At 49.2% G+C, this 15,054-nt stretch overlaps 1 protein-coding gene across 1 annotated transcript; it reads right to left on the bottom strand.

Annotated features, from left to right (window-relative positions):
• Nucleotides 1–1,020: 1,020 nt before the first annotated feature.
• Nucleotides 1,021–6,651, bottom strand: LOC144145691 (glutathione S-transferase Mu 2-like). The gene is made up of 3 exons (XM_077677361.1): nt 6,498–6,651; nt 4,730–5,008; nt 1,021–1,496 (listed from the first exon to the last, which is right to left on the bottom strand). Exons 2-3 carry the CDS (start codon nt 4,993–4,995, stop codon nt 1,103–1,105), a joined length of 660 nt encoding a protein of 219 aa, XP_077533487.1. The 5' UTR covers nt 4,996–5,008; nt 6,498–6,651; the 3' UTR covers nt 1,021–1,102.
• Nucleotides 6,652–15,054: the final 8,403 nt, after the last annotated feature.

Raw genomic sequence — 15,054 nt, forward strand, 5'->3', positions numbered from 1 at the left:
GAAATTCGCGCACATAACGGTAGACTTTCCCACCGCATTGGGTGGATTGCAGGCCTTCGAGTATAGCTTGATGGGTAACATTGTCAAACGCACTTTTGACGTCAAGTGCGAGCATGGCGCTCTTGTGTTGGCTGCTGAGATTATCCAATAAGTCTTCTTTAATTTGAAGAAGGATGTCCTGCGTTGAAAGTGCTGGGGGAAGATTTCAACGTGGATGTCTCACGGCCCCCGATGCCACCTGGCTGCTGTCCTGCGAGGTCGAGAGGTTTAGGTTGGCGGGTTACAAGACAGTAGGATGCCTACGACGTGGGAGGGAAACGGGCAGCCCCATGTTTATCCTGTATAATAAACTGTTGTCCTTCCAAGTTTCATTCAGCTAGGATTTATGCTCAATCGCAAATTACAAGCAAACGTGTTTTTTTTCGTGCAGTCCTTGCACTGAGCACAGCTTCGCTGGTCATCTTTCTTTAGAAAGTAAGATCAGTAGGCCACTGGTTTTTGGCTGGTCATTCAACTGTTTGATGCGTAATTTTTCGCAAACATCAGTTGCCGATGCGCCTCTAATATCCAAATCAGGGTTATTTGATTGAAACGTCTTGAGCCTTGGGGGATCTAGCAATCTACCTATACAAAGCTGGCGTCTGGACAGCTGAGGGCCCGATGATTGGCTTACTATAAAACAACCAGCATGCAGTCTACAGGAAATAGCGAAGCAGTGCCTTCCCGGGTACTCACCGTCGTCTACCAGTTTCCGCGTACCGCGTACCGCGAAACGCTAAAACACTCGACATCAATTAAGGTTTGCTTTTAACACGGGAAAAGAGGGGGAAAGAGCAGTGTGAGAGTGGCTTGAAGAGAGCGTGTGAGGGGACGGGGGTGGGGCAGAAGATTTGTTCTTCGCGGACATTTGCACCAAAGCAAGCAGATACGCGGTCAATTTTAGTATTCCTGGTGCCATTGCGTCGGAAAATTTGTGTATCCGTGCTTACGCGCCTGCAACGAACCTTCAGCAGAGTCTCCTTTAAAAGTTGTGTCTTTATTTTCTCTTTATCCAGGAATGTAAATGAGTGCACATATGTGGGCGCAGTGCGTGACGACGCGATCACTTCTTGAAGCCCCAGTGGAATATCGGGCTGAGTATGGGCCACTTGATGTACTTGGGCGAGGCGAAGTACTCCTTGATCTTGGGCAGCGCCTCAAAGTCCCGCAGGTATCGCTGGACGGCCGGGAAGTTGCAGAAGGCCTCCTGCTTGTACTCGCGGTTCCAGTCGAGCCCTTCGTAGAGGATGAAGTCCACGTACGTGAGCCGGTCCCCGGCGGCCCACTTGTGCGTCGTGAGGTGCTCGTCCCAGCACTTCAGGGCCTGCGTCAGGTTGGCCTCGTGCATGCGCCGGCCGTCCGAACCGCTCGGGGACATGGCGGCCACGATGAGGCCCCACATCAGGTCGTTGGCCTGCTGCTCCAGCAGGTCCAGCAGCGCCGTCTCTTCAGCCCCCCTGCAGAGGGAAACGCAATGAGGGAATGCCTGTTGCACACAATGATCTGAAGGAAGAGGAAGAACATGAATGAATGAATGAATGAATGAATGAATGAATGAATTAATGATTTTTATTAGGGTAAGAGGTCTGAGGCCCTGGTTTGAGTTAGGGCGAAACGGTGATGGGAAGACGCATATTACAAAGGTTAGAGGAAATCGTAGTTGTTTAGAGTTTCTGTTCGTGTTAGTTGCAAGCACAGTTCGAGTGTTCACATAGCACTAGTCGTCTGTTATGTGAAGCATTGTCCAGGAGGTTCACACAGTCCCATTCACAAACCCTTAAGAAAAGTGAATGGAAAGGGTGAGTGAATCCGCCACTAATCAACATTGTATAGAGCATTTCGGGCAGCAAAGTCGGCTACCCTTTCAAAAGTTCATGGACCGCTTCTAATTAGCTCTGAGTGCGCCCTTAGAGACTGCAGGGTTGCTTGAAACTTGAGGAGTTGTTCTCTGCCAGTTGAGAAAGCTGAACTAGACCCAATTAGATGAAAGAGATCGGAGATAGCCTGCGCTGCACACGCAAGGTCCATTTAGACAAAGAAATGCGTGTTCCTGTCCATTTATTAAGCATTTATTTAGTTCTAGATTAGGGGCAGTTTGGTGGAATCCTTAGTCCAGGCAGCCGCGTGCTTTCGCTGCTCGGGTTGCCCACAGGATCCAGCTCCGCTGGTCCCGCAGGTCCGAACTTTGGCTGACTTTTCAGTTTCGTCCATTTCGTGCCCTTTTCAAGGTGTCCATTTCGATCGATCCCTGGCTGGATGAGAGTAGATGATCTAGGTGCGACGCAGCACAAGAAGGCGAGGAGTCAGTTTTGTGCACGTCATTGGTCAGAGGCCTCGATGGTGCACCTATGGGACCGTTGAAGTAGACGCGAAATGGACATGTCTTTCTGAAACGGACGCAAGTCAGAATTCTGCACCTGGTCATTGCGCATTCCCGGATTGCTCCGGAGTAGGCTAGGAGACTAGTGAGAGGCAATGGTGTAGGCAGAGGTATACTGGAGTTCCTCTATACAGCTCCCTGCGGTAGATAGTGGAAGTGTAAGGTATACGAGGTAAGGGGAGTGGCGGGGGTGTCGTATTCAGGGAGGCTTTATGTGAAACGGCTTGAAGTCGGTAGGGGGGGGGGGGGGGGGAACGCAAGACCGGCTATTTTTTTTTTGTCCGAATAAGTGCACGGTGCTTGACAATTTCAGACAAAAACAATTCTGGACACATTTGTGCCAAGGCCTGATTGACCAGCGGAGCTATGTGTGTCCCTCTGCCAGAGCTGAATTCGCGGCATTTATAAGCTTTCTCGACCTTTTCCCGTCAGTCTTAGGAAACATTCTGTGCGTGCCCCTTACTGTTTTACTGCACTGAATATTATCAGAATCTAGTAGTTCACAAGTGAGGACGTCAAAAATAGGAATTTATGTCAACATATCCGGAATCGACACTGCCCCGCTGGCGATGTCGCTGATGACGTCAGTTGCTGTCGCGACGTCGCGTCTGACGCTTCAGTTTTGCGGGAACCTGGTGGCCCAAAACGAACACTTTTCGAGCAAATCACCTCAGAGCGTCCTTGTGGTGACGTTGAGGTTGTGCCTTTATTAGTAGAACTCCATGGGGGTCGGGCTATTTAGACAGCGGGCGAGCGGAGCTGTTTATTGGTGGCTTTGCCTGGAAGTTAACTTTCACTGTAATGTCGACTTTGCAAAAAAAAAAAAAAGTTTTTTGCGTGCCTCCAGTAATTAAAAAAAATCAACAAATAATAAAAAAAATTCTACCGCGTAAACCAGAGCGAGACGGGAGGAAAAAAGGTACAACGAAATTGTACTGCACTATATACATACATGGCGGAGAGAAGGACGAAAAAAATACGTTTTTCGGTATACAACAACAACAACAGAGCCAACCTCTAACTGATCTTTATTCGAACGTAAAATAATAAGCAGAGGCTCATATACGAAAACATTTTCCGCCTTAGGGACGTCATGAATTCTTGTTAGGACATTAGAAGGTAGTTTGTTAAATGTCGGCCAGTACAACAGACGAGGGTATAAGCGTCTCGAGTGGAGCCAGTTGGTTCGTTCTGAACATACAAAACGGCGCAAAAAACGAAGACTGAGATAGAAGGGAACAGACGAGCGCTCAGAAGGGCACAGACGAGACGAGGGTATAATGCATGCCCTTCGCACACATCCCTTTCCTGTCTGTCACTAGAACATGCTAAGATAGGTGCAACCCAGAAATGCATGGCACTTGCAACGCTTACAACGTACGGCCGATATTGCCATAGGCGTTGTTACTTTATAGTGGCTAACAGCGTCAAGTAATAGTGGTTAGGAAGAGAGCGGGTAATTTAAAATCGGTCTTTCCAAATGCGAATGCCCTGTAATCGAAGCGTCGTTTCCCGCCGAACAAAATTCTATCGTGGTATATAGTGTCCACTCACACAAACAAATGAGAGAGAGAGAGAGAGAGAGAGAGAGAGAGAGAGAGAGAGAGAGAGAGAGAGAGAGAGAGAGAGAGAGAGAGAGAGAGAGAGATAGACTTTTTTGCAGCAGGAAGACACTTGGGCAAGTAGGGGAAGTGGGAGTAGAAGGTGGGGTGTTTGTGGCTTGGGACATCTTGAAAACGTGCAGTTCAAACCGAACCTGGTGGGCTCTTTGAGAAGGCGGGAGAGGTCGGCCGCGTGGGGTGAGAAGAGCAGGCTCACGGCTCTAAACTGCTTGCTTTAGACCGCTTTCTAGAGAGTAGCGCGCAGTTAAAGTCAGCGTGGAGGGTTCCAGTGCACGAGGGTCAGTGTATGAGGAGGAGGAATTTAGAGGAGGGTTGAAGGTCCTGTAACGCGTAAATTTCGGACAATGCCAAATTAGGTGCTGGAGATTGGCGGGTGTGAGGGAGGCGCAGAAGGGACATCGAGGCGGCAGGGATGGGGTGTATCATATACGGAATGTCTCTGGGGTGAAGCTAGCATTGGCACAATATTTGTTTGTAGAAATTTCGGCTGATCTTGGGAGCGGGATGGGGGGGGGCACTAACAAATGAAAGTTGCACGTTTTAACCGTGATCTCTTTAAGAGTTGAACAGAAAGCAAAACCTGAACTTGAAGCCAGTCGTGAATGTATATGTATTGCTAGGAGGCGCGTCATTGGCCGGAGCAAAGGCAGCGGGTATAGCCTCGACACAGCAGGGCGTGAATACTCACTTGGGCGCCAGGTCGTGCTTCCTCCCCAGATAGCGCATGATGGCGACGCTCTGCGTCATGTTGACCTCCCCGTCCGAGTAGTAGGGCAGGTTGGGGAACTTGAGGCCCAGGCAGTGCTTCTCCTTCAGCCACTCGGTCTTCTCGTAGGCGGGCGCGGGCCCCAGCTTGTACTGCTTGTCCTCGAACTGCACGCCCTTGTACACGAGCAGGTTGCGGATGCACTGGGCCAGCCCCCGCACGTTGGTGTAGCCCACCACTGGCGCCATGGCTCTCCTCCGGCTGGTGACGGAAGAGGTGAGGAGAGCGAGCTCGGGATGCGTGCAAGAGAGTTACTGGGGCGAAGTAGTCAGCTTAGCCTGTGTTCTTCTCCGTCCGTGCTGCGAAAACGGGCCTCGACGGAAGCGATTCTGTAAAAAGCCGCTACTTGACTACATCCGGCCTTTCTTTCGTATATGGCGAAACACATTAGCGGAAAAATACGCGTCTGCGTACGCGTCTCCCGCCCCGAGGATTGGGTTGGATGCCGGAAGACCCCCGAACCGGCCGCTCCTGCGCCTATATTTCGCCGCACCGCGTCGGAATATAGGTTATAGGTTACAGGCGGGAGACCGGTTATAGGCGGCAGACATGTGTCTGCAGCCTATAACCGGTTTTTGGGGGAACGAATGGAGCCGTCCGCTGGGGCCCGTTTCTGTAGCCCGGTGGGAGAAAGAAACAGGCTCAGGAGTGAAACTCGTGCACAGCAGTGTACGCGGACTCGTGCACAGCAATGTACGCGGAGTATCTGCAGGAGATAAATCATCCGATGAAAGCGCGCAAAGAACAGCACAGAAAAAAAAACAATGTGGAAAAGGACGTACGCATGGCAGATTGTCGTATTGTAATTATCGCAAAAATGTATTCATTCTGTCCCTATTGCTGTCGAGATACGCTATCTCTCAGAGGCGAGTCGTGCTACGGAAGATACGCTCTCGCGGTATATATGCTTTCATGAATTTGTAAGGCATTGAGTAGCTCGCACCTTCATCTATCTCGATAGTGCCCAAGTGCTCCGAGTGCTGAGCTGTGCTGTTTGAATTATCGCCGGCGGGGTCACGTGTGTTACGTCAGAACAATCTCGGTAATCAGGCTAGCTTTGCATTCCACGGCTCGTACACTTTGTGGGCCTGTTTGGAGGAAGCATCCATGAATATTTAATAAAGGAACACTGCAAATATCACTTATGTATTGATTTCCTGCCTTATATTTGCGTAATGTCTTGTTCTTGTTCAACAGTTTTGGCAAGTATAAACACTGCCACCGGCCTTAGACGTTTAGATTTGGCTTTGGGTATAAAAAACTATTGCACAGCTACTGTTTCACTTTGGCCGGGTGGCTGAATGGAGTCACAGGCAGACAGGCAGACAGGCAGACCAAAATTTCTGCGTTTAAGTAGCCCAAGAAATACGTCTTTAAAATTGCCTGTACGCGTGCTATCCAGCTGACGCGTCAAGGACAGGCTGTATTTGGAAGGGAGCGGTTTTGCATATTTTTACGTTTAGTTACGTACGCCCCGCAGCAATGAAGTAGAAATGATCATTTCGTGTAAAATCAAATCGAGAATATCAGGTAATCTCAAGTTTTCTTAATCCTCACCGATATTCAGCTTCTCTTTTACATTTTTATGTGGCTGAATTCGACTTCCATAAGTTCAGCACAATTTAATTTCCTTTAAAAGTTAATGTTAAAAATATATACTAAGATCAGTGAAATTCAGCAAAGTACTCACTTCAGCGGCGATGTTGTTATTCACGCTTTAACGGCAAATTATCTGGCTGAAACGCCGGTGAGGCCGCGGCTTCCGACTAAGTCCAACCGTCCGAGTGAGATTGGAAACGACTGTCACCCTTGTTCTTTATAACTCCATCCGCATCGGGGGCGAGGGGTTCTGATAGCCTATTATGGCTACAAATATAATCTGGCGGCGGTCGTCAAGAGCTCTCTAAATATCACGATAAAAGCCAACACGCCCCCATTTCCCTTTCCCAACCCCCTTGTCTTCGTTCCACAACTTTCTCTCCGTCGGGAACGCACTCCGCATTCACTGCACATGTCAGTCCTTTCTCCCACCTGCTGCATTGGTAAAGAAAGGTTAAAACAACTTTCCAGCTGGACAGAGATGATGTCTTCCGTTTAGCATGCGCCCGAAAGCATGCAGTGTACTATACGAAAGAGAGGCCGAATACTGGTCATGTTTCGCAGCGTGTCATCCGGCGTAATTATGCCGATGCTCGATGATGACGCACTTGTTCACCGCAGAAATATTTGCGTCAGGAACGGGGGGAGCGTTGTTTGTTATTACTTTCACATGCTCGGTGGTTAGCGAACTTTAAACTTCTTTAAGCAAACCATATCTTAGCGAACCCTGCAGGACTCTTTGGAATCAATTTTCCGGAGCCGCTTTTCTGAAGATTTGGGGGGGGTAAGGTTCTGACGTCAGGCTGCATCGTATGGTAGCCAACTTGCCGTTAGAGGTCAGTCAAGAACACACAAGGTGCATGAATCGCCAATACCAACGTTTATTAGACACCCGATCATTCCTGCTGGACACGTCGCTCGATCACCGGCAAGACCAACTGGTCAGGCCGGGAAAGCAGCATGAGGTGGACAAAGGAACGTAAAGGAAAAAAGTTGATTGATTGATTGTGTGGTTTAATGCGCCGACGCTACGCTGGCGATGAGGCGCGCCGTAGTGGAGGGCTCCGGAACAATTTTGACCTCCTGGGGATCTTTAACTTGCGCCAATATCTCGTACACACGGGCGTTCTTGCTTTTCGCCTCCATCAGAAAAGTGGCCGCCGCGGCCGGGAATCGAACCCGTGACCTCGTGCCCAAGGAATCTTTAACGTGCGCCGAAATCTCGTACATACGGGCGTACAGGAAAAAGGCGCCTACCTGGTTGTGTTCTCAAGTCCGAAGAGCCCCCGATCTTCGGTCCACGCTGTAGGACCAGCATTCCCAGAACTCCGGTCAGGCTAGTCTCGGAGGAGGGGAAGAGGGGATATACCCGGCATTGGCTTCACTGGATGGTCGGGAGAACCTCTCCTATCGCTTTCGCGACTGGCCAGGGAGAAAGAGATACTGCAGAATTCCGTGATTTTCACAAGATTAATGATATAAGCATAAAATATTACGTAGTGTTTTCGTCCCCAGCTGGATGATTTTTCAAACAAATAACATTAAAAGTAGGCACAGCAGGGTTTTCGAAGTTCGAATGTGCAAATACGCCGCACCATAAGAAACAGACAAAAACCGTCTGTGACGAGTTATACCGCGCGTGCTTCACTTTTTATAAAGCGCACTACCATTTTCTTTTTTATCAATGCTAACGTCCAATTTTTTCTGTCTCCTTCCTTTCCGCCTATCACACTGCGTCGAAATGGGGGAAGTACTCATAATTCATTTTTTTTTCACGAATCAAGACATTGCGAAAAAGAGTACACTGCGAATTATGCCCTTTTGATATCGTGCACGGCTTACTCGTTTCGAAAAGTTGGAAAGAATGACTTACAAAAATGGTTTTTGTAACCCAGAACACCTTGCCTGATAATAACGAAATATCAAGACAAACGGAGCACGCTAAAGGTTCCGACATGGTAAAAGGCGCGACAAGACGGGGATTCAAGAAGAGACAGTTACGCGGGACGAGGGCTAGACATAGCGCTCGTCCCATGTAACTGTCTCTTCTTGTGTCCCCGTCTTGCCGCGGCTTTTACCATGTCGAAGTCGTATCGCCAACTAGCCCAAATTTCGGCGTTGAACGTCAAAGGTGTCATCTGAATGAATCCTCACGTATTACCGTATTTACTCGCATAATGATTGCACTCGCGTAATGATCACACCCCTGAAGTGCGTCTTCAAAATACGATTTTTTTTTATTTCCCGCGCAATGATCGCACACTGAACTTGCCGCAGCCATATGCTGTGTGTGTGCCAAGTCCAGCTGACGATGGTCGTGCTTACCTATGTTTCCTCGGAAATTCCTCCTCTTTCAAAGCGAGCATGGCTACATCATTGCCGCAGACTTGCCGCTATTAGCGATATCGGCATGCATGAGTTCATTATTGGTGCGGGAGAAACTCTCACTAAATGCACATAATGTACTCACAAGATAAAGAAGAAAACGCGCTCAGCTTGCTGCGTCGGCAGCCGTGTCCCGCACTGTGACATCAGCTGCCACTTATTGGTCGACCTGTTCTCACCTCGCAGCAAACTCTTTCCAGCGCGTTCCGTAATTCACGAAAACACCAGATTTTGAGTCACTTTGCTACGCTGCTGGCGGTGGTCCATGGAGTATTGTTATGTTTTTATTGATTACGTTTATTATGTTCATGAGACCTTCCGTAAAAGTTCTGACCCCCAACTTGCTTGCGTTTTCTGCGCTGAAACTTTTTTCGTGAAAAATTTACCTCGCGTAATGATCGCACCCCTAAATTTGCATCATATTTTTGAAAAAAAGAAAGTGCGATCATTACGGGAGTAAATACGGTACTTACCGCACCAGCTACAGTGGCTCCGTGGATAAGGCATTTCGCTACTAAGCGCGGGGTCGCGACTTCGATTCCCTACCCTGGTTGCTATTGGGATGCAGGAGAAGAATCAAAACGCTTCTGATGCACGAAGCTTCCGCGCTCGTCGAAGGAAACTGAGTCGTAACACATCATTACAGTGTTCCAGGTAGCACAGTTCTAGCTTCGGCGCTTGGAATATCACCTTCAATTTTTATTTATCACCGCTGAGGCAACCTCAGCCTGGACTCCATTTATAAGTATAAGTGGTATGCAGAATTATAAAAGGCAGAATCAAAATGGAACAAGTTGTCGGTAATTTAAAACAGGTAAAAATGGAACAAGTTGTCGGTAATATAAAACAGGTAAAAATATTTTTGAGGTCAACGCTCTCATACGCAAAGCGTACAAGGCAGCACGGACTTCTCGACTGCACAAGCACCGAAAAGTTCCTGGGCCTGGGAGTGCATAACACCTTTGAGGAAATCGCCGAGGCGCAGAGGACCGCCCAGCTCGTGCGGCTATCGGAAACAAGAACGGGCAGACAAGTGCTGCGTGACCTAGGCCTGGAGCCAAAGCAAGGGGGACCCGAGTGTACAGACGCGCATGTACCAGAAGCAATGAGCAGACGGCTGCGGGTATGTCCTGTGCCAAGAAATATGAACCCCGAGTTCAACAAGGACGGCGGGCGGCGAGGGCCAAGGCCCTCATCGATCTCCATGCCAAAGACAGGGCTGCTGTGTTTGTGGATGCGGCAGAGTATCCAGATGGCAGAAGAGCTTTCGCCGCAGCAGTTGTAGGGGCAGCGACCGGTGCAACACGGACTGCGGCGAGTGTGCGGACTCGAGCGGCGCATCGAGCAGAGGAAGTGGCCATTGCCCTAGCCATCGCCGACCCCGAGTGCACGACTGTGCTCTGTGATTCTAGGACGGCAGTGAAAAACTACGCCAGAGGAAGAGTGTGTGGTGAAGCCGCACGTGTGTTGCGTGCGGTCGATCTCGCGAGTGAAAGTAGGTGTGTTGGGATTAAGTGGTTTCCGGCGCACATGGGCAGTGATGTCTCGGATCGCGGCAACGCAAACCACAACGAGACGGCGAACGCTGCGGAGCGAGGACTAACCAACCGTGCCGCTGCTACTGCGGTCGACCCGACGTGGTGGTGGGAAACCAAGGACAGGATGACCTCTTACAATGAAATCGTGAAGTGGTACAGACTAGATAGAAGGACTATGCCACCACCTCATCCGGGCTTGACCCGTGAGGAAGCAGTAATATATCGACAACTACAGACAGGGTCGTTACTCACCCCGGTGCTGATGAAGCACATATGTCCGAGTGTTTATTTAAGTGACCTTGGTTGCGTGTGCCGAAAGGAGAGAGCCACTGCGTCTCACATCCTTTGGGACTACGGCGCGCCAACTCAACGCAGGCGATGAGGCGCGCCGTAGTGGAGGGCTCTGGATTAATTGTGACCACCTAGGGATATTTAACGTGCGCCGAAATCTCGTACACACGGGCGTTTTTGCTTTTCTCTTCCATCAGAAAAGCGGCCGCCGCGGCCGGGAACCGAACCCGCGACCTCGTGCTCAGAAGCGCAACGCCTTAGCCACTGAGCCACCGCGGCGGGTGATTCTTCAAGTGCAACTGCATGTAGCCTCGTCCTATTCTCGGAATGGCTGAAAAATGTCAGTAGAATATCATCCGATTATAATCTTAAAACGGTCGTCTTCATGTTTTAAGCTTGGGAATGCCAGTGAACTCGCGTTGTGGCCTGCTACGATAACATTCTCATTGGCCGTTGCTCTATAGGGCCATAAGCCGCGGTGACACGACAGAAGCGCATCGCAGCAGCTCGAGCTCCGGCCAGGGAATGCGTCCAAGCCTGCATGCTGGAGCAGTGACTACGCCTTCCGATCGATTCTGCCGAGTGAATCCTGCGCTTCTGTCGCAGCCATGTAAACGCGACCATAGACAGTCAGTTTAATAGTCGGGAAAAGCAAAGCCTTCCGTGTTCTATATACATTCACTCTGCCCGCCATATTTCACAAGCGGGTGCAATTCTGTGATTTTGAAATTATCGCGGATGGTCACTCTGAATCTGGCAGCGTGATATCTGCTCCCGTTCGTTGCATATATTACACCTGGTAGCTCGTTACTGTGATCTGCATACTCGCCATTTACACCACACTGGTGCGTGCACAGAAATTCCTTGATAACCTTCGTCGTAAAAGATTAGACCATTTGTTGGAAAGTCTCAATATTGCCAATGTTATCTTGGGAATGGTCGTTGTGAAAGCGGAAAGTACCCCAGTTTATAGTGCATTCCATCTTTGGCTGCTGCGTCAGGTAAATTCATTGATTTTGAAATAAGACAGGCAGATGGTCGCTCCCGTGAGGATCAGACACCACGTTACGCCTCCGATGCAGCGTCTGAAGAGCATATAACGTCAAATCAAGCAAACTACTGTAGCGTATCCCTCCAAGATACGTAGGTGCCCCGTGATTCAAAACAGTAAGTCGTTACGCTAAATAATTTCCTCCAGTAATCGGCCCTGACTGAGAGAGAGAGAGAGAGAGAGAGAGAGAGAGAGAGAGAGAGAGAGAGAGAGAGAGAGAGAGAGAGAGAGAGAGAGAGAGAGAGAGAGAAGGCGCTTTATTGAAAAAGCAGAGAGTTTTGCCGGCTCCTACATGCTTCTCTGCTAGGGGTCGGGGATGTAGGAAAAACCGGCCCTAGAAAGAGGCGGGCAGAAAGAAAAAAAAAAAAGAACACAGGCGTGGCTTGATGTGCTTGACGGACTATTTTTCAGATTGCGTCACAGAGTTCACAATTTTAAAATGTGACCAATGTGCTCCAAATAAGAAAAAAAAAACTTTTTAGAGTTTGACACTGCTTTGAGGGGCAAGTCCATGGTTCTGGGATAGTCTTTAAAGGGGTCCTGAAATGCCTTCCGCCGATGCATGGATGTACATGTAACCAAATAAAGCAATGTATTAGCAATCTCCTCCTGCAAGAATTTTGTTAAAGCGATGAGTATTAGCTGAGAAATCGTAAATCAAAAACCGCGCATTATCGTCGCGCCGTATTTCCTCCTCCTTTCAACTGTTTCTTCGCTGTTGGCCTCCCCTCCCATGATGCTCCGCTCCTCAGCGGTGACGAACTTCCGCTATTGCGCTCCCACAGACTGCCTGCCGTCTGCTACGGGCCAGCTCTTTCGGCTTTTTCATCTTTGTTGCCCCCATGGACACTCCTCTAAAGGCTGGAAAAGTGAACGAAGGACCTGGCCGCATGTGTGCGGCCTGGCCTTGCCCTTTCGCGGTGTACGTAGCTGCCGTTGGTATCGGCGGCGAATTCGCAGCCGCGCGGGGAGAATCGTGCGCTCGTTCCCTTTGGTGCACCGCGCACTGTTTATCCAAAAAGCGCGGTCTCAGATGTGACCCCGCTGGTGCCGGGTGTTATTTTGCGGCGGTTGTAATTCCTACTACCGGCGGCATGTGAAAAAGGACATTTTAAACCGACACAGAACCCGTGCACAAAACGCGCCGGATTGGATCGCTTTATCAGCGGCGATGAACGGGAAGGCGCAGAGCAAATTTAACCAACGCCGCACTCGATCAGCGAGAACCCGTGTTCTGACAAGCTGCACCCATGTGTTGCATTCAACACTGACGGGAAAGCGTATGTTTGCACTTGTTTGGATAGTCGTAAAATGTCCAAACATCTCTATGGTCCAAACACTCCGGCACTCCGATAGCAGATGAGCCGGCGAAACATTTCGGAAAACATTTGACAGATGGCGCCGTATGCATTAGTGTGTCGCTACGCAAAACTGATTAGACGCTCTACCGCTCTACTAAAACTCCCCTCGTAGTGTTTACGTAGCGGGATGCAAAAATTTAGCGTTTAGCGTATGCAAAGGCCACAAACGCTGTACTAAAACTCTATTAGCAGCAAAATAGCGTGCGTATGTGAGGCCGTTTGCGTTTACAAAGCTGCACGCCGAGCGCGTACGTTTCAAACCTAGTGACATCGTTTAAATACACTGGCAAGCACAGTGTAACGTAGTCAGATATAAACCGTATGCTCAGGCGATAAGCAAGAGCTTGTTTTATGTGATTGCGCATAAAGGCCCGTTCGCACTTGCGACGAAAGCGAGTGAAAGCGGCAGGAATTCCGTCGCTTTGTCGCGCGACGATCGTTTTTGTCGAATGGTCGGGACAAATTTTCGTCGCGCGACAGAATTTCCGTCGCATTCGCTCGCTTTCGTCGCAAGCGGGAATGGAAAGTTCTGCCGCTGCCGTCTGCGCCGCAGCTCGGAGGTAACCGCGCGGTCTGCTCGGGCCGAACGAACGCGCACACTCCCGCACGGCAGCGCCCCAAGCTGCAGCCGGCCGCGTACATCGCTCCCGGCGCCCGCCTGGAGCCCGCCCTCGGCACACTAGCCAGTATATTTCAGGCACTATTGGCGGTGAGATGTTTGAGTGGCGCCCCCTGGCTCTGACGTCAGCTTAGGGACTCGCGCCGCTGTCGTCTGCTACACTCCGCTTGTGAGGGGCAGCAGTGTCTGTGCTAGAAATCGCCCGCTTTGTTGCTGTAGTGCATTAAAAAGCATATTTCTAGTGATTCAGTTATTTTGCCAGCTTCTGACGCATCTGAATAATTTGAAGCTGCATCCCCCACAAGTTTGCAACACACGAGGAGATAGAGAACAACATTCTTCAGAGCATCGGTCACAAGATCGTGTGTAACTCGTCCTTTCTAGCTTATTAGCGAGGATCAGCGATCAGAGCTTCTCGATAAGTATTCAAAATGCGTGGGCTTCCTTGCAGTATTTTTTAGATGATCTTATGAAGACTCAACAGTATAATACTACGAACCAAGCAGCGGCCCCTACACGCGCATCGTACAGCAGGAAATAAAGCTGCTTTCTTCTATTTCTTTCGTTGATGTTGTCTTCTATCAGATTAATGATTCTTGCTTTTTTTTTCTGCCCTACGCATTATTTGTTCTGCGCCGTCACAAACGCAATAGGGCGTTTTGGGATGTTTGGGAGGCTCACAAAGATCGTGCGGATATTTCCTTCGTGTTATATGGCATACATTGCTTCTTCACAAATTGGCTTTCATTACGGCTGCGTGCAAGAAGGTGCAAATCCGCAGCGTGCTTTGTTTATGAACATGCAAATAGAATGAGAAGGTTTGTTCTACGCCACCGCTATCGCGCCCTAAACAACGTTGTCCACAGTAGTCGAAGGCGGCTTTTGTGCTCCGAATTTCTATCGTAATCATATCGTTATCATAACGAACTGACTCTCAACCCGAACAATGATGACATGACTACGGTGTTGAAGGCATGATATACTCGCTAACTAACGTAATAAATAGTATACCTGCATATATTACAAGAATCGAAACCGAATAATAATTATTGCACAATAATTATAGCTGTTTATTGCATTCCAACCCTTCCAGTCGCAAAGAACAAATCCTATTCTACTCGGGATGGTGTTCTATGAATTGAAGGAAATTACTTGTACTCTCTTGTCCTGGACTGAAGACCTGGCCCACTAACCAGCTCGATTTAATTGTAAATAAAATTTTCTCCTCCCCCTCCTACACCTCCTCCTCTTGAGTGCAGTTTTCCTATAACGCATATCCGAATATCGGGAAGATATGGCTGTGGAAAATGTACCGAAATATCCCTCCAGGTCTGAACAAACATAGTGTTACTGTATATTTAACGTAGACATGGCTCGTTTAGCTCAACAAACCTCCATACTGG

The sequence above is a fragment of the Haemaphysalis longicornis genome, unplaced genomic scaffold, assembly GCF_048455015.1.
Source record: "Haemaphysalis longicornis isolate Haplotype H1 unplaced genomic scaffold, Haemaphysalis longicornis Haplotype H1 scaffold_7, whole genome shotgun sequence".
In the NCBI taxonomy this organism is placed as follows: domain Eukaryota; kingdom Metazoa; phylum Arthropoda; class Arachnida; order Ixodida; family Ixodidae; genus Haemaphysalis; species Haemaphysalis longicornis.

Coding starts and splice junctions, on each gene's coding strand:
- LOC144145691 (XM_077677361.1), bottom strand. CDS start 4,995: ATGGCGCCAGTGGTGGGCTACACCAACGTGCGGGGGCTGGCCCAGTGC. Junction 1,497..4,729: donor AAGCACGACCTGGCGCCCAA/GTGAGTATTCAC, acceptor TTCCCTCTGCAG/GGGGGCTGAAGAGACGGCGC.